Below are 22,437 nucleotides of genomic sequence, written 5' to 3' on the forward strand. Positions count from 1 at the left end.
ATTTCATAGCAAAGCAGTTCTTGTGCACCCAGGGCACAGTGAGGGGCCTCATTTGTCTTTTGTTTATTTGTTTGTAATTTGAAAAAAAGTCATCCACAACTCTATCACCCACCTACAATAGTCCTTTGCTAATTTCTTGCTATAGGTACACTTAAAAAAAAAAGACTTGGCCAGGCATGTTGGCTCATGTCTGTGATCCCAGCACTTTGGGAGGCCAAGCTGGATGGATCACTTGAGGTCAGGAGTTCGAGACCAGCCTGGCCAACATGGTGAAGCCCCCATCCCTACCAAAAATATAAAAAATTCGCCAGGGTGGTGGCACACGACTGTAATCTCAGCTACTCAGGAGCCTGAGGCAGGAGAATCCCTTGAACCCAGGAGGCAGAGGTTGCAGTCAGCCAAGATCACGCCACTGCACCCCAGCCTAGGTGACAGAGCGAGACTCTGTTTTAAAAAAAAAAAAAAAAAAAGCGACTTTATTTTGTAGAGTAGTTTTAGATTCACAGCAGGAGTCAGCAGAAGTTTCTCCATCTTCCGCTGCCCCACTCACGCACCGCTTCCCCAGCTGCCAGCACCCCCCAGTGCAGTGGTGTGTTTGTTCTAATTGGTGAACCTACGTTGACTCCTCACAACCATCTAAAGTCCATAGCACTTTCATATTTTTACTGAGTTACAGTCATCCTGTGGTGTAATATTTTATTTCCTTTTCTTCCCATTTAACAAATCATTTGACTTTTTTTTTTTTTTTTGAGACAGAGTCTCGCTCTGTCGCCCAGGCTGGAGTGCAGTGGCGCAATCTCGGCTCACTGCAAACTCTGCCTCCCGGGTTCACGCCATTCTCCTGCCTCCAGAGTAGCTGGGACTACAGGCGCCCGCCACCACTCCCGGCTAATTTTTTTGTGTTTCTAGTAGAGACGGGGTTTTGCAGTGTTAGCCAGGATGGTCTCGATCTCCTGACCTCGTGATCCGCCCGCCTCGGCCTCCCAAAGTGCTGGGATTACAGGTGTGAGCCACCGCGCCCGGCCACAAATCATTTGACTTTTAAAAATATTTGAAGCAGTGAATCTTACTTTGGAAATTGAAAGGATTCCTCTATGAGGTTTTCTAGTTCTCAGAGGGGTGTTGCCCTTCAGTCTGGTTGCCTCAGATGTTGTTTCTACTGAGAGCCACCCTAAGCGCCATGATTGTGACCACCAGAGGCAGCTTTGGCTGCCGCACCTCTCTCAGGCGTGTCCTGCAAACTCTGCTCCTTGGAGGTGAAACTGACCTTATACTGATGTTGCTGGTCGCTTTGGCAGAGTGGAAGAGGAAGCTGCCCAGAAGAACATGGCCCTTAAGAAGATCCGGGAGCTGGAATCTCAGATCTCGGAACTCCAGGAAGACCTGGAGTCTGAACGTGCTTCCAGAAATAAAGCTGAGAAGCAGAAACGGGACCTTGGGGAAGAGCTAGAGGCGCTGAAAACAGAGTTGGAGGACACGCTGGATACCACAGCTGCCCAGCAGGAGCTCAGGTGTGCCCTGGGACCAAGTCCCTGGGGATGGGGAGGGCAGCCACGGGGGCCTTGGCTTGGAGACATGGACCCTGGGCCTCTGTACGCATGTGCATTCACACACACACACACACACACACACACACACACACACACACACACGGGGGCCTTGGCTTGGAGACATGGACCCTGGGCCTCTGTGCGCACGCGCATTCACACACACACACACACACACACACACACACACACACACACACGTGCGCGCCCCATGGCCCTGTTATGCGCCAGCAGGCATGGAAGCTGCTGGTTCCTCAGCGGTTTCTGTCTACAGAGTAGAAAGCCTGTTGAAGAACCTGACTCAAAAGTTGGGGGTGAGGCAAGGGTGGGCTTTAAAGCTGAAAGGCTACAGAAGCCTTTCACAGTGCGTCTTTCAGGCTGGCCCATGGGATAGATGGTCAGGAGGGGCTGATGGGTAGAGAAGCTGCCTGGAGTGCCTGTGCCCTGGTCAGGCCTCTCTTCGGTCAGGGAAGAGCTCCAGGGACAGCCTCGCTCCAGTGCTCCCAGCCTCCACTCTGAGGGGATTTCTCTGTCCAGGTCGAAACGTGAGCAGGAGGTGAACATCCTGAAGAAGACCTTGGAGGAGGAGGCCAAGACCCACGAGGCCCAGATCCAGGAGATGAGACAGAAGCACTCGCAGGCCGTGGAGGAGCTGGCGGAGCAGCTGGAGCAGACGAAGCGGGTGCGGAGCCTCCCTGAGACCGCAGCAGGAAGGCAGGGTTCCCCGTGCTGGGCCCACAGAATCCGAATCAGTCCTGCAGAGCAGCTGCAGGATCCAACTCAACTGCCTGGTTCTGAGGCCAGGCTCCCCCTCTAAGGGGCTTTGTGACTTGGGCCTCAGTTTCCCTGTTCACAAGGGAAGATTATGATAGGTCTGTCTCATGTGGTTATGTGAGGGTGAAAACATTACTTCGTTACTTTGAACATCAGACTTCAGACAGGCTTTACTGGAAGTCTAACTACAAACAATTACAGTTCCCCTCATTGCATTATAAATATTGCTAACATCTGCAACACCAGTGCCGTGCCCTAGAACCTGGCCTCTACCCAGGGTAGAAGGCTGGGCAGGTATTATTTTAGAGATGGGGAAGCTGAGGTCCCAAGCAGTGAAGACAGGAGCCAAGTGTCACCCACCAGCCAAGAGAGAAGAGGACAGGACAGATGAGGCCTGAGCCTTCTGAGTCCAGGACTCAGGCGCACCGTCGTCAGGGCTGCAGCAGCAGCGATGTCTGGATCTCGAGTCCAGTGATGACAGACCAGCCAGCCTTGTGTCAGGAGGCTGCCACTCACGTCTTTGCTTTCTTCCCCGCCAGGTAAAAGCCAACCTCGAGAAGGCAAAGCAGACCCTGGAGAATGAGCGGGGGGAGCTGGCCAATGAGGTGAAGGTGCTGCTGCAGGGCAAAGGGGACTCGGAGCACAAGCGCAAGAAAGTGGAGGCGCAGCTGCAGGAGCTGCAGGTCAAGTTCAACGAGGGAGAGCGCGTGCGCACGGAGCTGGCCGACAAGGTCACCAAGCTGCAGGTGAGGCCTCCGCCGGGATCCTGGCGCGGGCAGTGGGTGCCAGCAGCAGTGGTGGCCCAGACCCCCGGGTGCATGTGTGCTCTGTGTCTGTCTCTCTTCTCAAACTGGCTCCTCAGACCCTCACGCTTCAGCTTGTGACTCAGGTCCAGCTGTAAAGTAAAGGAGTTGAGGTGGGGCAGGAGCGGTGGGGCTGGGTCCATGGTCCTTTGCGTCTCCCCGCCCGGTGCAGGTGGAGCTGGACAATGTGACCGGGCTTCTCAGCCAGTCCGACAGCAAGTCCAGCAAGCTCACCAAGGACTTCTCCGCGCTGGAGTCCCAGCTGCAGGACACTCAGGTAAGGGTGGTGCCAGGTTCCCAGAAGGTGAACTCCTCCAGGAAGGCCCCTGTGTCCACGACATTAGCTCCAGAACCCATCGGACTGCCCGTCCTCTCCTTCATCTCCTTCATCCCGTGGGTGGGTCTCTGCGTCCTCCTAGCTCCCATCAGGTCTTTACGTGGCCATCCCCTAAATCAGCAGGACCAGCTCCTCTCTCTCCTCAAGGGTGTGGAGTTCCTGGGTTTCAGACACCGCTCTCCTGAGCGCCCACACCCCTCTCAACCTGCGAGTAGGAGCTGCTGCAGGAGGAGAACCGGCAGAAGCTGAGCCTGAGCACCAAGCTCAAGCAGGTGGAGGACGAGAAGAATTCCTTCCGGGAGCAGCTGGAGGAGGAGGAGGAGGCCAAGCACAACCTGGAGAAGCAGATCGCCACCCTCCATGCCCAGGTTTGGAGGCCTGGGGAACCGGCCCGACTCTGCAGGCTGGGGAGCTGCTGGCCGGGCACTGGCCTGGGCACTGCAGGACAGCCCTGCCCACTGGGCCAGCCCATTGCTGCTCTCCCCCAGGGAAGCCCACCCTGCTCTCCCACATCAGGGCTCTCAGCCTGAGTCCCTAGGAGAGGAATCCAGGGGTCTGTGGACTTAGATGGGGGACACCACTATTTTCACTATTTTACACCTTTATTTTCACCAGTCTTTAGCTGAAATTCAGCATTGCTTCCATGATGGATGTAGACAGCAAGCCACAGTGGTAGCAGTCACTGCACCCTCGTCATCTGTAGAAATGGCCAGTTACCCTGTCAGGGTTGTGGCCGAGCTCCTTGGCCTCGTGGTTCCCGGGCCTGCGCCGAGTTTGCTGTCTGATGTGCTACCTAGGAGCACGTGGCTTCCTGAGCCACGGTGTTTTAGAATGTGTGAACACTGCATTTTTCTGTACTGGTTGCCTTGGTGATCCCATATGTTTATTTAATGCCTGTTAAAACATTGTCATGAGAAGGAGTCCCTAGGCCTCTCTAGACTGCCAAGGGGTCCGTAGCCTAATATATATTCAGAGCTCCTGCTCTAGATCCTATCTTGGGCCTCCATATGCCAGGCCAGAAGGCCTGAGCCACCTCGGGATGGGCTGGGAGTCCGTTCCGCAGTCAGGGTGGGAGCAGCCCGTGAGTGTGCGTGATTGCAGGTTTATCTCCAAGTGCAAGGATGGGGCTGGGTGATGGGGACCCCGCAGACATCCCTACAGGGCACTGGCCCTGCTCTCTGGGAGCGGTCTCCGTAGAGCAAGAGGCTTGGTGTGGATGAGGGCTGGGAGCCCCCACAGTGGGCCTGAGGGTCAACCTCCCCCGGGCTTCACACGGTAGACGGATGCCCCTTTGCAGAAGCTCCATTTGTCTCGCCCCCGTGGAGAGGGAAGTGACTGGGGGAGGCGGTTTCATAACTGGGCGGATCCCTGGTGCCCCTTCCACGGTGTGGCAGGCAGGCTCCCAGCTGCCTCAGGGACGGGTGTGCCACCTGAGCAGGTGCCATCTCGGGCGTCTGCTTACTCCTGGCTCCTGCCCAGGTGGCCGACATGAAGAAGAAGATGGAGGACAGTGTGGGGTGCCTGGAAACCGCTGAGGAGGTGAAGAGGAAGCTCCAGAAGGACCTGGAGGGCCTGAGCCAGCGGCACGAGGAGAAGGTGGCCGCCTACGACAAGCTGGAGAAGACCAAGACGCGACTGCAGCAGGAGCTGGATGACCTGCTGGTGGACCTGGACCATCAACGCCAGAGCGCGTGCAACCTGGAGAAGAAGCAGAAGAAGTTTGACCAGGTGTGTGGCCACTGGCTCCGTCCTTTGTATTTCTTCAAGCACTGAGTCCAAGGCGAAGGGCCCGTCAGAGAAAGCCTGGGCTCCCTCAAGGTCTTGCCCGGGAGGGCCGTGCGGGGCAGCGCTTGGAGGCCCCCCCGTCTCTGGCTTGTCGAGGGACGCAGGGAGAAGGCCAGTGGAAGAGGGTGTCTTCCTGCAATGGGTTGAGGAGTGACTTTTCCTTTCTGGTTTTTTACATTTTTCAGATTTTCTGGAATTAAGTGGTTTGACTGTCTTTTAAACGATTTATTTATGCACTCATATCGCTTCCTTTTCCAAAATATCAGAGGGCAGCTGAGGGGGATGCGGACTCAGGGGCGGGATAGAACAGTAGAAGACACCGGGCAGCTGACTGCGGCAGTCGGGTCCAGCCCACTGCGTTTCGTGGGGAAAGATGGAGTGAACACAGCCACACTCCGTCGTTCTCGCGTTGTCTTTGGTTGCTTTGAGCTGTGGTAGTGGGGTTGAGCCATTGCTGCAGAGACCGTAGGGCCTGCGTACTCTAAAGAATACACTATCTGGCGCTTTAGGAAGTGGTCAGCCACCCATGGAATAATTAAGGTTTGGGCCAAAAGGAAGGGAAGCTGGGGAAATAGGATAGAGCCAGGTGGGTGCACACAGAGAACAGATGCCAGGGGACAGAAGCTTTCGTTAGAGGAGACCACAAATGGGGTTCAGGCTTCCTGGTAGCCAGCTTGGCATTCACTCCGTGAAAAATGCCAACCAAATGCCAACTTTGGTTCAGGAGAACCAAAGCTCTTACAGGTTTGGAGGGCTCTCATGGAAGGGGCAGCATGCCATAAAGGGTTACGATTAGTAAGTGATGAAAATTAAACAGATGTTACGACATGGCGTTCGCAGCAGTGCCTGCCCCAGTCGGCAGTCATCCCGTCATGAGGATGCACAGGACTGTGTGTGTTGTCCCGGGCACAGCCCTGGGCCTGTGCTTCCTAGATCTGCTCCTCTCCGCCGTGGCCTCTGGGCTCCGCGTTCCCCAGGGAGCTTAGGCCCAGCTGCTCTGCCCCGCCGGGGGCCGTAGCTCTGAGCCTGTGGTGCTGAGCCTCATGGTGCCCACCTCTCTCCCAGCTCCTGGCAGAGGAGAAGACCATCTCTGCCAAGTACGCAGAGGAACGCGACCGGGCTGAGGCGGAGGCCCGAGAGAAGGAGACCAAGGCGCTGTCGCTGGCCCGGGCCCTGGAGGAAGCCATGGAGCAGAAGGCGGAGCTGGAGCGGCTCAACAAGCAGTTCCGCACGGAGATGGAGGACCTCATGAGCTCCAAGGACGACGTGGGCAAGAGCGTGAGTGCTGGACCTGGCAGCAGGCTCTTGGGAGGGGCCCGAGGGGGGTCATCACAGAGGGTCGCTGTGTGCACAGACTCCGGGTCTCGCAGACCCCGGTACCTGCCAGTCCCTTTGCTCCTGACTTGGGCTCTCTGGGGCTCAGGTCCACGAGCTGGAGAAGTCCAAGCGGGCCCTGGAGCAGCAGGTGGAGGAGATGAAGACGCAGCTGGAAGAGCTGGAGGACGAGCTGCAGGCCACTGAAGACGCCAAACTGCGGCTGGAGGTCAACCTGCAGGCCATGAAGGCCCAGTTCGAGCGGGATCTGCAGGGCCGGGATGAGCAGAGCGAGGAGAAGAAGAAGCAGCTGGTCAGACAGGTGTGCATGGCCTCCTGCTTCCCCACGAGTGCCCAAGGCTGCCCTGGCTTCACGCAGGCTTCTGTTCTCTCCTTCCACTTGGATTATGTTAGGGCCCCTTGACCACGCCTCCCCTCCCATATCCCTCCTTTCCAGCCCCCTGTCTCGGGGTTCAGTGACTCACCTTCTTAGAGTTCTTATGGTCAGTAATCCCCACTGGCCCCCCAAGGCCCCATGGATCCTGCAGAACTGGCCTGAGGCTCCTGAGTTCAGAGCTAGGGCAGGGTCTCTGAGTGGGTCCAGCTTCCCAAGCTGTTGATTTCCCTTCCCCCAGGTGCGGGAGATGGAGGCAGAGCTGGAGGATGAGAGGAAGCAGCGCTCGATGGCAGTGGCTGCCCGGAAGAAGCTGGAGATGGACCTGAAGGACCTGGAGGCTCACATCGACTCAGCCAACAAGAACCGGGAGGAAGCCATCAAACAGCTGCGGAAGCTGCAGGTGAGGGTGGGCGGGGCCCAGGTGAGGGTGGGCGGGGCCCAAGCCAGCCAACTACATGTGAAGGTGCCGGGCCCGGGGCAGGAACCTGGCAGGGTGGCACCTCCTGGGAAGGTCCTGGGTGCTTCCAGCCCCATCTCACTGACAGAGACTCAGAGGCTCGGAGGTGAGTGGAAACATGATAGTCCAACAGCAGACTTGCAAAACGGTGAATGACTGAGTACATAAAACACAGAAGCAAACAAGTACAAGCCTAGACATGGGTGGAGTTCGAGAAGGTCTCACTTAATGCAGATTTCCAGAATCAGCCGGGTGCTGACACCCTCCAGCCTTCTGGGCTCTGGGGTGATGGTTCTGAGCAGCAGCCCAGAGTGCGGGACACGTACTTGGAAATCTTTACCTCACCAATAATTAAAGAATAATTAACACGTAAAAACAGCTCTGATACACCATATCATGTAACAAGAATAACCTTAGTTTAAAAAAAATTTTTTAAGTGTAAAAAAAAAAACCCACAAAAACTTTAAAACCTCTCTGTGGTCAGGGTTGTGGGCATAGCTACTGTGATTGCTGGTGGCATTTTTTTACTGGTGTGGTTGAGCTGTACACAGCCAGTCATGCTCTTTGGTTTGGGGAATCTCAATTTAGGATTTATCTGCAAAGATCTTTATTGTTCTAACAAATAACAGGAGAATAACAAAAGGAAAGGTGTTTCCTGCCTGTGGTGGGGACGGCCCGGCAGGCTGGGCACTGGTTTTGAGGGGCAGGTGCACATTAGGGGTGGCACCGTGGGCACCAGCTTCCGGCCCACAGGAGGGGACAGAAAGTAGGAAATGAAGCTCAGCTTGGGCTCACGTCCACGGTGACCAGCACTGTCAAAGTGTGCATGATGGGGTGGGTCACAGAGGTGTTTGCCTTTAGTTGCCTTTTCGCCCTGTCACCACGGTTAGTTGGTTAAATAAAGCATCGAGCGGAGCACCAGCCATGAGCCCTGCTGGCGAGGTGACCCACAAGGGTAGGGGTGGAGGGCCAAGGAGCTGGGTGGGGTGCCAAGCCTCTGTCCCCACCCCAGGCCCAGATGAAGGACTGCATGCGCGAGCTGGATGACACCCGCGCCTCCCGTGAGGAGATCCTGGCCCAGGCCAAAGAGAACGAGAAGAAGCTGAAGAGCATGGAGGCCGAGATGATCCAGTTGCAGGAGGTGGGTGGGGCTGCAGTGGAGAGCGGCACCGCTGCCCTGAAGCCAGCAGGTGGCAGCGTAGGGCCTTCAGTTGAGGACAGGGCTAGGGTCCCGACTGGGCTCCAGGATTTGGCTGGGGATGGCTCTCATGTTACAAACGATTCCCTCCAGGGTTCCGTTACATGGCGGGGCTCCCTGGTATGATGAGAGTGTGTGTGTGTGAAACTGGCATGCCTCACATGAGATGAGGCTTTGTGGCTGCCACCACCTCCTGCTATGAATGGTGCCTGGTGAGAAGGGGTCTGGGAGGCCACCCTACCCGTCTCACCTGAGCCTGTCCTGAAGTGTTTCCTGGCTCTGGAGGGTGCCCTGCAGTATGATGTGCTGGCTGCGAGTGCGACCAGGGTGTAGCCATCTGCCTGTGGCCTCCGGAGCTGACTCCGGGCTCTGGCTCACCCAAATAGGGAGGGGCCGCACCGAGTACCTCTGTCCACATGGTCTCCCTGGTTAGGCCAGGACACTTCTTATCGCCACACCCTGGCACCTGGCTTGATTCCTAGCACTTAAATGTAAGAGTTTTAGAAACATGTGGTGCTTAAGCTATGACTGCAGGGGGGCACCAGCCTGTGAGCTAGAGGGTTTCTGGAGGAAGGGCTTCCTGGGGGAGGTGGGCCTGGGGAAGGGCTTGAGAGGAGGGTGCCCGGGGCTGGGAAGGATGGTCTTGCAGGGCTGTGGCTGCCTTCAGGTCACACTCTGGGTCTTTGTGGCAGGAACTGGCAGCCGCGGAGCGTGCCAAGCGCCAGGCCCAGCAGGAGCGGGATGAGCTGGCTGATGAGATCGCCAACAGCAGTGGCAAAGGGTGAGCTGAGTGAGGGGACAGAGTTGAGGGGGACCAGCTGTGCCCCCGGGGTAGGCCCCTCACTTTTCCCACCCACCCCACAGAGCCCTGGCGTTGGAGGAGAAGCGGCGTCTGGAGGCCCGCATCGCCCAGCTGGAGGAGGAGCTGGAGGAGGAGCAGGGCAACACGGAGCTGATCAACGACCGGCTGAAGAAGGCCAACCTGCAGGTGGGTGCCAGGCCTTCTCCTACCCTGGGCTCTGGAGCCACCACGGCAGAGCTGGCCTCAGACCCAGCCGGCAGAAGCACAGGCCAAGTGCCAGCTGCTCCCCAGGTGCTTACGGGAACATGTCCAGGCACCTGGACATGAAAGAGTCCCCTCTGGCTTCTGTGTTGGGTGTTCAGAAGTTTCTAATCCTCCCTTTTCTGGGAGACCCACGACTCTGGACCCCAAGGGTTTGGTGAGATCCTGCTGCCACCTTCCTCCGGCCCTGCTCGTGCCCTCCAGCCAGGGCCCCAGCCCTTCCCGAGGTCACTGGCCCTCCTTCTGTAGATCGACCAGATCAACACCGACCTGAACCTGGAGCGCAGCCACGCCCAGAAGAACGAGAATGCTCGGCAGCAGCTGGAGCGCCAGAACAAGGAGCTCAAGGTCAAGCTGCAGGAGATGGAGGGCACTGTCAAGTCCAAGTACAAGGCCTCCATCACTGCCCTCGAGGCCAAGATCGCACAGCTGGAGGAGCAGCTGGACAACGAGACCAAGTACGTGCCCCTGACCCCGCCCAACTCCAGCCGTCCTGGCAAAAACTCCAGCCCCCTTGCAGTCCTGCCCAAATCTGGGCCACAACCAGCTCTCTGTCTCCTGAGTGCTGGGGGCTGTTTCCCTCCCTCCTGATGGGGCCCACATCCCTTCCACAGTTGGGTGGTTGGGGGAGTTTGTGGGGTTTGAACGGGATTCTCTGTTCCACCTCGAAAGCCAGGAGCTTTGGTGGCTGTCTCTGAGGGTGAATCAGAGCAGGAGGTAGAGGGGGGTCCTGCCCACCCGGGCAGTTGTTCTGTGGGCTCAGCAGGACTGAGACTTCCTTGGAGGGAATGGGGGTTACAGTAGGCCCCCAAACCTCCTTTCCAGTTACACAGATGCCCTTTGAGGTGTGTCACTTCCCTTACCTGCGCCCGTTTCCCCATCTGTAAATGGGGCTTTTTGCAGTGCCCATCATAAGAAGCCAGGCACACATAGGTGTCCAGCAAAGGCCTCCCTAGGTGATCCCTAGATGCCAGCGAGCCCCGGGGAACGGGGGGTCCATGTTAGGGTTTGTTGGCTGGACCCTCTGAAGGAGGGTGTTCCCTCTGAGCCACCTTGTCTGTCATGCAGGGAGCGCCAGGCAGCCTGCAAACAGGTGCGTCGGACGGAGAAGAAGCTGAAGGATGTGCTGCTGCAGGTGGATGATGAGCGGAGGAACGCCGAGCAGTACAAGGACCAGGTGCGGGCGCTGGTGGGGCAGTGAGAAGGGCAGCCGGGCTGGGCAGCAGATGGGGCAACAGGCAGGGCAGTGAGGCTGGCTGGCTGCACGCCCAGAGCCCCTAACCAGGACCACGGGCCACACGTCCATCTCCACAGGCCGACAAGGCATCCACCCGCCTGAAGCAGCTCAAGCGGCAGCTGGAGGAGGCGGAAGAGGAGGCCCAGCGGGCCAACGCCTCCCGCCGGAAACTGCAGCGCGAGCTGGAGGACGCCACCGAGACGGCCGATGCCATGAACCGCGAGGTCAGCTCCCTCAAGAACAAGCTCAGGTGAGCCCCCACCGCCCAACCCACCCCTTTGCCTCGGCACTTCTCTCAAAAGGTAGCTTGTTCCTCAATCACAGCCCACAAGCAAACCACAAATGACACCAAGAAAGGACTGCACAAAGCAATCTCTGCCCCTTCTGACTTCTTGCCTTTGAGGCTTCAGCTTAGTGTTTTCAACACACAGTAAACTCTAGGTAGTTTATTCCTAGCCTGTCCTAAAAGTCTGTTGTCTTTTGAATTAGAAGTTGCTTGAGGCCACCTGGCCCAGTCCTGGCACATATTAGGTGCCTCATAAATATCTACAAAATGAATACGGGCCTCATAAACAATGTCTACAGAGGTTAAAAAGGCTCCTTTGCATTTCCCAGGGAGTGTTAACACTCAACAAGTAGTGAATGTTTGAAGCAGAGGATCTTATTCTCTGAGATTCTCATTTCTTACCTCTTTTTCATGGGGATCTTGTTTGTTTGTTTGTTTGTTTGTTTGAGATGGATTTTCACTCTTGTTGCCCAGACTGGAGTGCAATGATGCAGTCTCAGCTCACTGCAACCTCCTCCCGGGTTCAAGTGATTGTCCTCCCTCAGCCTCTGGAGTAGCTGGGATTACAGGCATGCACCACTATGCCCAGCTGATTTTTGTATTTTTAGTAGAGATGGGGTTTCACCATGTTGGTCAGGCTGGTCTCAAACTCCTGACCTCAGGTGACCCACCCACTTCGGCCTCTCAAAGTGCTGAAATTACAAGCGTGAGCCACTGTGCCAGGCCTTCATGGTGCTCTTTTTTTAAGCATAAGGAGTCAGTATTGGATATGAATTTTCTGCCATGTGGTAGAAAGAGGGTGCCCGGCTTTGTACTCTGTGTGAACAAGCACACCTGTTTACCTGTCTTGGTTTCACCGGTTTTATAGGAGTTGCAACAGAGGGTGGCATTTTACACTTACTTCTGTGCCTTTCCTGTTGTAATTGGTCCTGTTTGCCTGAACTGTTTTTGTGCTATGGTTGTGTGTGAAGATGTCTGACACCGAAACATTTTGCGGGAAGCTTTGCCTGCTTTCCTGAGAGCGGTCCTGTCCAGCTCACCTGTGGCTCCCAAGGCTCCGCCTTGCTTCTTCCTGGTGGGAGCAGCCAGGCGCCTGGTTTCCCTCTCGAATTCGCTTTGAGATGTGTGTGCTGTGCTGCGGCCACCCCTGGCCTGTCTGTGCCCACTGACCCTCTGCCTCTGCCTCTGCCCCCAGGCGCGGGGACCTGCCGTTTGTCATGCCCCGCCGAATGGCCCGGAAAGGCGCTGGCGATGGTTCCGACGAGGAGGTGGATGGCAAAGCGGATGGGGCTGAGGCCAAACCTGCCGAATAAGCCTCTTCTCCTGCAGCCTGAGATGGATGGACAGACGGACACCACAGCCTCCCCTTTCCAGACCCTGCAGCAGGCCTCTCCCCACCTTCTTGGGACTGCTGTGAACGCGCCTCCCCCTGCCCTCAGCCCCGTGCCCCCATCCTGTTTCCCTCCAGGTGTTGTTGAGGGCATTTGGCTTCCTCTGCTGCATCCCCTTCCAGCTCCCTCCCCCGCTCAGAATCTGATACCAAAGAGACAGGGCCCGGGCCCAGGCAGAGAGCGACCAGCAGGCTCCTCATCCCCCTCTTGCCAAAAAGCACAAGATGTTGAGGCGAGGAGGGCAGGCCCCCGGGGAGGGGCCAGAGTTTCTATGAATCTATTTTTCTTCAGACTGAAGGTGTTTTGGTAGTCGGAACCCCCGCAGTTGTCAGCCTCCCTGACCTCTGCCACCAGCGCCCCCACTCCTCCTTTCTTTGCTGTTGGCAATCACACGTGGTGACCTCACACACCTCTGCCCCTTGGGCCTCCCACTCCCGTGGCTCTGGGCGGTCCGGAAGGAGCAGGCTCTGGGGCTCCACCTCTGTGCAGGGCACAGAATGCTGGGGTGGGGGGAGGAGTGGATTCCTCCCCACCCTGTCCCAGGCAGCGCCCCTGTCCACTGTCTCCCTCCTGATTCTAAAATGTCTCAAGTGCAATGCCCCCTCCCCTCCTTTACCGAGGACAGCCTGCCTCTGCCACAGCAAGGCTGCCGGGGTCAAGCAGGGAAGGCCAGCAGCCTTCCAGTGGCTTCTCCCAACACTTTTGGGGACCAAATATATTTAATGGTTAAGGGACTTGTCCCAAGTATGACAGCCAGAGCGTTAGAGGGGCCAGCAGCCCTGCCAGGCGATCTCGTGTCTACTCTAGGACTGGGCCCGAGGGTCCTTTACCTGCACCGTTGACTCGTATAGTTTAAAAATCTGCCACCTGCACAGATATTTTTGAAAGCAAAACAAGGTTTTCTTTTTTTCCCCTTTCTCGTAATAAATGATAAAATTCTGAGTCTTTCTCACTGCCTTTGTTTATAAGAGAGTTAGCTCGTCCTCACTGGTCTACACTGGTTGCCGAATTTACTTGTATTTCTAACTTTTGTATATGCTGCATTGAGACTTATGGCAAGAAGGCATTTTTTTTTTTTAAAAGGAAACAAACTCTCAAATCACGAAGCGATATAAAAGCTGTGTAATGCCTACAAAGCTCTGAATTCAGGTCCCAGTTGCTGTCACAAAGGAGTGAGTGAAACTCTCACCCCACCCCTTTTTTATATAATAAAAGTGCCTTAGCATGTGTTGCGGCTGTCACCACTACAGTAAGCTGGTTTACGGATGTTTTCCATGGAGCATCACAATAAAGAGAACCATGTGCTACCAGCCGTGTCTGTAGCGTTTGTCTGCGGCCAGGGGGCCCTGGACAGGACTGGGCCTGGCTCCTGCAGCCGGTGCCGGCTCTGCATCGTCAGGGAGCCAGACTGGCTGAGGCGTAGGCTGGGCTAGCTGTGGGCGGTTGTGCAGAAAAGATAAGATGGAAAGGTGTGCTAGGCCAGATCCAAGGAGGCTGAGAGCATCTTAGAAACCTTGGTTCAAGGCTGGGTACGGTGGCTCACGCCTGTAATCCCAGCACTTGGGAGGCCGAGGCAGAGGGATCACCTGAGATCAGGAGTTCAAGACCATGGCGAAATCCCATCTCTACTAAAAATACAAAAAAATTAGCCGGGCGGGGTGGTGCGTGCCTGTAATCCCAACTACTCTGGAGGCCGAGGCAGGAGAATCGCTTGAACCCGGGAGGCAGAGGTTGCAGTGAGCGGAGATCTGTGCCACTGCACTCCAGCCTGGGTGACAGAGTGAGACTCTGTCTCAAAAAAATAAATAATAATTTTAAAAAGGTGGACACTTATCTGGGTCAGCTTAAGGAGGTGGCTAATTTTTGGCAAAACAGCTGCATGCACATTCCCTGGCCATTAGCTTCCTATGTGCCACCCTGGCCTGTCACCCTGGACAAGTCACTCCCTTCCCGGTTAGCTTCCTTGTCTATTAAGTAAAGTACACTGGATCTTTGCTGCTGGATGGCGGTCCTTGCACCGACAGCATTGGCTCCATGTGGAACCTGCTTAGAGACTATTTCAGACCCCGCCCCCAACCCTCTGAATGTGACTCCACTTTAACAAGATCTACAGATGATCTTCACGGCATTTTGTCAGAATCTTTTTTTTTTCTCTCCCTCCCCCGAGATGGAATCTCACTCTGTCACCCAGGCTGGAATGCAGTGGCGCAATCTCAGTTCACTGCAACCTCCGCCTCCCAGGTTCAAGCGATTCTTCTGCTTCAGCCTCCTGAGTAGCTGGGACTACAGGTGCACACCACCACGCCCGACTAATATTTTTGTATTTTTAGTAGAGATGGGTTTCACCATGTTGGTCGGGCTGATCTCAAACTCCTGACCTCCAAAGTGTTGGGATTACAGGCGTGAGCCACTGCACCTGGCCTTTTTTTTTTTTTTTTTTTTTTTTTTGAGACAGAGTCCCTGTCACCCAGGCTGGAGAGCAGTGGTGCGATCTTGACTCACTGCGACCTGTGCCACCCAGGTTCAAGTGATTCTCGTGCCTCAGCCTCCTGAGTAGCTGCGGCTACAGGTGCACTCTACCACACCTGGCTAATTTTCGTATTTTTAGTTGAGACGGGGTTTTGCCATGTTGGCCAGGCTGGTCTTGAACTCCTGACCTCAGGAGATCCACCTGCCTGGGCTTCCCAAAATGCTGGGATTACAGGCATGAGCCACCGCACCTGGCCATTTCACCCCATTTGAACCTTAGTTTTCTCCTCTGGGAAGCCAAATTAATAAATGTTTTTATCACAGGGCCGTTGTTGAAGCATGTATGACTATGTGTGTGAAAATGTTTTGCAAACCAAAAAGGACTCAGGTGCTATTATTATTATTATTATTATTATTCTGCAAAGGTTGGGCTTTGAAAGGATTTTAAAATATTTTAATTGTGGTAAAATATTTATAACCTAAAATTTGCCTTTTTAACCATTTTTAAGTATACAGTTTTAAGTATACAGTGGAATTACATTCACATTGTTGCGCAACTACCATCACCGACAGAACTCTTCTCTTGCAAAACTGACACTTTGTACCCAGTAAACATTAACTCCTCATTCTCCCTCCCCCAGCCCCTGACAACCACCACTCTGTTCCCTATCTTTATACATTTGACCACCGTAAGAACCTCACATGAATGGAATCCTACAGCATGTGTCCTTTTGTGACGGGCTTATTTCACTTAGCAGAATGTCCTTAAAGGTTCAGCCCTGTTGTAGCATGGGTCAGAGTTTCCTTCCTCTTTAAGGCTGAATAATATTCCCTGTGTGTACACGTCGCATTTTGCTTATCCATTCATCTGTCAATGGACACCTGGGTTGCCTCCCCCTTTTGGCTATGGTGAACGATGTTGCTATGAGCGTGGCTGTACAAACATCTGGTCAGGTCCCTGTTTTCATGCTGTCGGGTGTATCCCCAGAAGTGGAATTGAGGGATCCTATGGTAATTCCATGTTTAAGTTTTCAAAGAACTGCCATATGGTTTTCCACAGCAGCTAAGTGCTATTAATTAATTAATTAATTAATTTGAGATGGAGTCTCGCTCTGTCGCCCAGGCTGGAGTGCAGTGGCGTGATTTCAGCTCACTGCAACCTCTGCCATCCGGGTTCAAATGATTCTCCTGCCTCAGACTCCCAAGTAGCTGGGACCACAGGTGCGCACCACCATGCCCGGCTAATTTTTGTGTTTTTAGTAGAGACAGGGTTTCACCATGTTGGCCAGGCTGGTCTCAAACTCCTGGCCTCAGGTGATCCTCCCGCCTCAGCCTCCCAAAGTGCTGGGATTACTGGTGTGAGCCACCGCGCTCAGCCAAGATGCTATTATGTTTAAGGTCATGTTTTGGCACAGCAATGACTCCAGACAAGAGTCTCCTTTGTCTCCTGGCTGCTGGAGGGAAGGGGATAGAGGTTGGTGGTGCTCCTTGGTGCATGTTCCAGAGATCCTGGTGCTGTGGGTGCTCACAGCACCCTCCCCACCTTCCACTCCTCACTTCTCCTGTTTGACATCCACCGAGCTAGAGGCTTCTCCCTCTCCCTGGGCTAACGCTTATTTGCAGCACCCTCAGAGAGGAGTTCAACCTGAAATCCTGCATTTAAATCAATTACTCAGTGACCTATTTCAAATTTGAATCCAAAAACTCTGTTAACTCTGTGAATGAATCCAGTTCTCTTAAATGTTATATGTGCATCACAAGGAAACACACATTTGTCTTGACTTCAGCGGGAAAATATTATGAGCTTGACTGTGTCTGTCATTTTGATACCTACTTCTAAACCTCCCTGAAGCTGACACCTGTTACTCAGAGCCCAATTTTTCCATCTGAGGAAAGACAAAAAGGATTGTCCATGAGATGCTGCTAGTGGCCGGGCTGTGAGTGGCCGGGACCAGTGGCTGCTCCCTCAGCCTCCTATGGGGTCCCCAGGGGCTGTGGGCATGAAACACAATTCCCTTCCCCTGCACTTTGCAGTCCTAGGCTGTTTGTCTCCGCTAGCCACTGATGCCTTCAGAAGCCCCCATTGTCAAATGCCCAGCTTGAAGCTCGCCACCTGCTTCCAGGGTCCCTGGAAAAAGAGAGCAGAACAGGGCGCTGGGGTCCCTGTCATGGTGCACACAGACAATGACATCTGGCATGACCTGGCCGAGCACACCTCTCCATTGGCTGGGCAGGGCAGGGTGGGGGTGGTGGCTGGGAGCCTTTGGCTGTCGACACTTCCAGCTTCCACTAGATGGTGGTAGTGATATCACCATACCTCTTCCAAAGCAATTTCAGGGTTTGCCTTCTTCTCAGTGGCTGAAGTTGGGTTTGCCTTCTCAGTGGCTGAAATTTTGTCTGGACCCAAGATTTTGGCCCAAGCCCCCTCCTCTGGAGCTGCAGACATCCAGGGTGACTTTTCCTGTAGTGTCGATGGTGAAGCTGAGCCCTATTTGTAGTCACTAGATCCTTGGAATCTCCAGATGGATGGTCTCTGCTCACGTCCCACGTCCCTGGAGTTAAGAGACACCTATTTCTCACCTGGATTTGAGTCTGCAGTCCCCATTCTGGTTGCTCCACTCTGAGATTACGTTCAGGGAGTCTATTGTCAACCTAAAATAACAGCAGAGAGGGAGTCTCCGAAGATAACGAGTTTATTCTAGAATGAGCAGAAGGATTTGTAAATCCAGGAATACATGATGTGTGAAGACACCCCATGGTGGGACCACAGGCAGACTCGGGGAGACAAAGGAAAACAGAGGGTTTTTATTTCCTCCTCCCCCGCCCCCCGAGTCTCACTCTGTCGCCAGGCTGGAGTGCAATGGCGCAATGTTGGCTCACTGCAACTTCTGCCTCCCAGGTTCCAGCAGTTCTCCTGCCTCAGCCTCCCAAGTAGCTGGAAATACAGGAATGTGCCACCACACCTGGCTAATTTTGTACTTTTAGTAGAGATGGGGTTTCTCCATGTTGGGCAGGTTGGTTTCGAACTCCTGACCTCAGGGGATCCACCCGCCTCAGCCTCCCAAAATGCTGGGATTACAGGTGTGAGCCACCACGCCCTGCTGAAAGCAGAGGTTTTTAAAGGAAAAATGAGGAGACTTATGTAAGTTATTTTAAATAATGATCCCTAGGTACAATAATTAATAACAAGGGTCACCTTAGCTCAAGGTTGAACAGACACTTGTTGGGCAGATGTCCTCATAGAGGTGGCCTTTGTGCAGGGCTGTGATTCTTTGTGCATGGTCGTGGTTTGCTGAGATCTCTTACAATAGTTCCTGTTATCCAGGAAACTGTGTGTGAGGCCCCCACTTCTTTTTTTTTTTTTTTCCTTTGAGACGAAGTCTGGCTCTGTCACCAGGCTGGAGTGCAGTGGTATAATCATGGCTTACTGCAACCTCTGCCTCCCAGGCTCAAGCGATTCTCCTGCCTCAGCCTCCCGAGTAGCTGGGACTACAGGCACCTGCCACCACACCCAGCTAATTTTTGTATTTTTAGTAGAGACGGGGTTTCACCATATTGGCCAGGCCGGTCTCAAACTCCTGATCTTGTGCTCTGCCCGCCTTGGCCTCCCAAAGTGCTGGGATTACAGGCGTGAGCCACTGCACTCAGCTTCCCTCTTCCATATCATTTAAAGGGACTATACTCTTCCCTTCCCAGCACTTCTGTATCAGAGGCAGGCTTATTTCTCATTGGCACATGCTCTCACATTGCTCCATCACCTTTAAGGAAAGTGACACCAGAACCCAACTCGCTATTGAGGTTAGCAGTTACTAACTACTATAAAGTGACTTCTGTCCTCCTAAATTAAAAAAATAAAGTAATAAGTGAGTGCAGCAGATGGATAAGACCAAGCAATTAGTACAGAGGACTCTACCCACCCCTTCCCAATCGATCAATCAATTAGTACAGAGGGCTCTACCCACCCCTTCCCAATCAATCAATCAATGAGTACAGAGGGCTCTACCCACCCCTTCCCAATCAATCAATCAATTAGTACAGAGGGCTCTACTCACCCCTTCCCAATCGATCAATTAGTACAGAGGGCTCTACTCACCCCTTCCCAATCAATCAATCAATTAGTACAGAGGACTCTACTCACCCCTTCCCAATCGATCAATTAGTACAGAGGGCTCTACTCACCCCTTCCCAATCGATCAATTAGTACAGAGGGCTCTACTCACCCCTTCCCAATCGATCAATTAGTACAGAGGGCTCTACTCACCCCTTCCCAATCGATCAATTAGTACAGAGGACTCTACCCACCCCTTCCCAATCGATCAATTAGTACAGAGGGCTCTACCCACCCCTTCCCAATCGATCAATCAATTAGTACAGAGGGCTCTACCCACCCCTTCCCAATCGATCAATCAATTAGTACAGAGGGCTCTACCCACCCCTTCCCAACCGATCAATCAATTAGTACAGAGGGCTCTACCCACCCCTTCCCAATCGATCAATTAGTACAGAGGGCTCTACCCACCCCTTCCCAATCAATCAATCAATTAGTACAGAGGGCTCTACTCACCCCTTCCCAATCGATCAATTAGTACAGAGGGCTCTACCCACCCCTTCCCAATCAATCAATCAATTAGTACAGAGGGCTCTACCCACCCCTTCCCAATCGATCAATCAATTAGCACAGAGGGCTCTACTCACCCCTTCCCAATCAATCATTAGTACAGAGGGCTCTACCCACCCCTTCCCAATCAATCAATCAATTAGTACAGAGGGCTCTACTCACCCCTTCCCAATCAATCATTAGTACAGAGGGCTCTACCCACCCCTTCCCAATCGATCAGTCAATTAGTACAGAGGGCTCTACTTACCCTAATTAAGAGCAATTAGTCCCAATTTTAGCTTTTTCTTTTTTTTCTTTTCTTTCTTTTCTTTTCTTTTTTTTTTGAGACGGAGTCTTGCTCTGTCACCCAGGCTGCAGTGCAGTGGCACAATCCCAGCTCACTGCAACCTCCGCCTCCCAGGCTCAAATGATTCTCCTGCCTCAGCCTCCCGAGTAGCTGGGATTACGGGCACCCGCCACTGCGCCCAGCTAATTTTTGTATTTTTAGGAGAGACGGGTTTCACCATATTGCCCAGGCTGGTCTTGAACTCCTGACCTCAGGTGATCCACCCACCTCAGCCTCCCAAAGTGCTAGGATTATAGGCGTGAGCCACCATGTCCAACCCTAGCTTTTTCTTTAGGGAGTAAATAAATATATTTAAATAATGTCCTGATGCTGGGACATGAAATAGTGAGAGTGGGTGCCCTGGAGATAGGAAGCCTGAGTTTGCATTCTGGGTGTCACTAACCAGGTGCTGTCACTAGCTTAACTGCTCTGAGTTTCAATTTACTCATCTGAAATGTGCAGGTGATAATAGTATCTTTCTAACAAGGTTGTTGTGATAACCAAAAACAAGTTAATGCTTGCAAAGCACTTAGAAGGTTCCTGGTGCAAAGCAGATGGTCAATAAATATAAGCTACTGCATTTTTATTTTTCTCCATTTTGAAATTTAGACTTCACTATTTATTTGCTTCCTATTAGGATAGTTTATTAATATTTTTATTCATTACTTATTGTTATTTATTATTATTAAGTTATCTTTACACTTCTAACTCCCCTCCCCACCTTCTAATATTACATCCCTAATTTTATAATCTCTGTTAGAAACTTTGTCGCTGTAAACAGTTTACTTACAATGTTTTTCTTATGCCCTCACTATGGCCAGTGTTTTTTCACTCTCCATTTTATAAAATGAGGATATTAATCTTCCTTCTTTTTCAGTGCCTCACTTCCCAACCACTACCATTGTACTTTAATTTTGGTACTGATTGGCAACAAGTTTATTTTGTTCTCATGTTTAAATGTTGTTTTGTGCTCAAAGTTAAAAATCAAACAAGCGTGTTTGTTTACATTTTTGTGACGTTTTAAATACTGTTACTATAGAGCTGAGTTGTACAATATGGCTGCACATGCTTTGTGGCACAGCCTTAGTTTTTCCTGATGTTTCTAATTGCCTTTGTTTCCCCCCGCCCCTTGCACTGTTTGCCTTCATGATTTCCTCAGTTTCTCTCAAATTGTGAATCCTATGAGGTATTCTGTGAAGTCCCTACAGAACCCTTCCCTTCTTATTCCGTCCTGGACTGGTTGTTCTGTAGGCCTGCTGCACGCTCAGCCGCGATCCTTGGATTCCCTTCTCACTGGGCTGATTTTCCTGTTTCCTGGATCCCATGTCTTTTTCTCTCTTGGTTATCTCTACTGCCTCACCACGGGTGCACACACGTGCACACACACGCACGTCCTTCCCACTCCCCCTATAGCTCTTTTTCAAGTAGCTTTCCAGGAAATCATGATGTATGGTAACATTTCAGTTCCACTTTAGCTTCATTTCTCCTGTCATCTTTCTGATTTATTTTCTGGGAGCTTTTCTAGACTTTTTCAACCCTCTCTTGAGTTGTTTATTTTGTCAATCATTTAATTCCCAAGAATTTTTTTTTGTTCTATTGTTTTCCCCGCCTTTTCAGTGCATCTAGTTCTCATGTTAGGCATAACATTTTACTTTATTTTATTTTGAAACAGAGTTTCACTCTTGTTGCCCAGGCTGGAGTGCAATGGCACGATCTCAGCTCACTGCAATCTCTGCCTCCCGGGTTCAAGCGATTCTTCTGCCTCAGCCTCCCCAGTTGCTAGGATTACAGGCACGTGCCGCCATGCCCGGCTAATTTTGTATTTTTAGTAGAGACAGGGGTTTCCCCATGTTGGTCAGGCTGGTCTCAAACTCCCGACCTCAGGTGATCTGCCTGCGTTGGCCTCCCAAAGTGCTGGGATTACAGGTGTGAGTCACTGCGCCCAGCCAGCATGAGTTTAAAACTCTGCAAGGACATGAGTTTGAGTTTTTCAAAATTATTGCCCGTTTTCAAAATTATTCGTTTCTTCTGGGCTCATTTCACATTTGTTAGTCTTGGTCTCTTTTCCTCATTTTGTCTTTCTCATGTGTCTGATCCTAAGTCCATTCCTATGTAGGAGGAAGACAAGTCCACTGGTAGGCTTACCTGTCAGGTGATTGGATGGGAACCCCCTAAAGTGTCAGAATACAAAGATATTATTTCTGGGGTTTTTTGATTGAGTCATGAACTCTCTGATTTTTTTCACCGGTGTAGACTCGAGGCTGCCTTGAATCCTGTATGGGTCGTGGGGCTGTTGAACTTCTCTCTCTCTCTGAGGCTCTGCCTAGTAGGCGATTCTTCTTGGCTGGATGTCCTCTCGGTGGTGCTGTGGATCGCAGCTCCCTTCACCCATCTCTATTCGGTTGTCACTTCTTCAGCCAGTTCTGTCTTCCAAAT

The 22,437-nt window shown here is 52.8% G+C and overlaps 1 protein-coding gene across 1 annotated transcript in view; it reads left to right on the top strand.

Annotated features, from left to right (window-relative positions):
* The window catches only part of MYH9 (myosin heavy chain 9), a 106,682-nt gene extending 92,783 nt beyond the window's left edge, over positions 1–13,899 (top strand). Inside the window, exons 26-41 of the mRNA XM_065522178.1 lie at positions 1,299–1,511; positions 2,085–2,229; positions 2,861–3,067; positions 3,297–3,401; positions 3,677–3,829; positions 4,941–5,189; positions 6,312–6,524; positions 6,670–6,882; positions 7,196–7,357; positions 8,427–8,555; positions 9,305–9,393; positions 9,477–9,600; positions 9,925–10,133; positions 10,744–10,852; positions 10,990–11,162; positions 12,394–13,899. Coding sequence (XP_065378250.1) covers positions 1,299–1,511; positions 2,085–2,229; positions 2,861–3,067; positions 3,297–3,401; positions 3,677–3,829; positions 4,941–5,189; positions 6,312–6,524; positions 6,670–6,882; positions 7,196–7,357; positions 8,427–8,555; positions 9,305–9,393; positions 9,477–9,600; positions 9,925–10,133; positions 10,744–10,852; positions 10,990–11,162; positions 12,394–12,511 — 2,611 coding nt within the window. The 3' untranslated portion in view covers positions 12,512–13,899. The remainder of the gene's footprint in view (positions 1–1,298; positions 1,512–2,084; positions 2,230–2,860; positions 3,068–3,296; positions 3,402–3,676; positions 3,830–4,940; positions 5,190–6,311; positions 6,525–6,669; positions 6,883–7,195; positions 7,358–8,426; positions 8,556–9,304; positions 9,394–9,476; positions 9,601–9,924; positions 10,134–10,743; positions 10,853–10,989; positions 11,163–12,393) is intronic.
* Positions 13,900–22,437: the final 8,538 nt, after the last annotated feature.

The sequence above is a fragment of the Macaca fascicularis genome, chromosome 10 (assembly GCF_037993035.2).
Source record: "Macaca fascicularis isolate 582-1 chromosome 10, T2T-MFA8v1.1".
Lineage (NCBI taxonomy): Eukaryota > Metazoa > Chordata > Mammalia > Primates > Cercopithecidae > Macaca > Macaca fascicularis.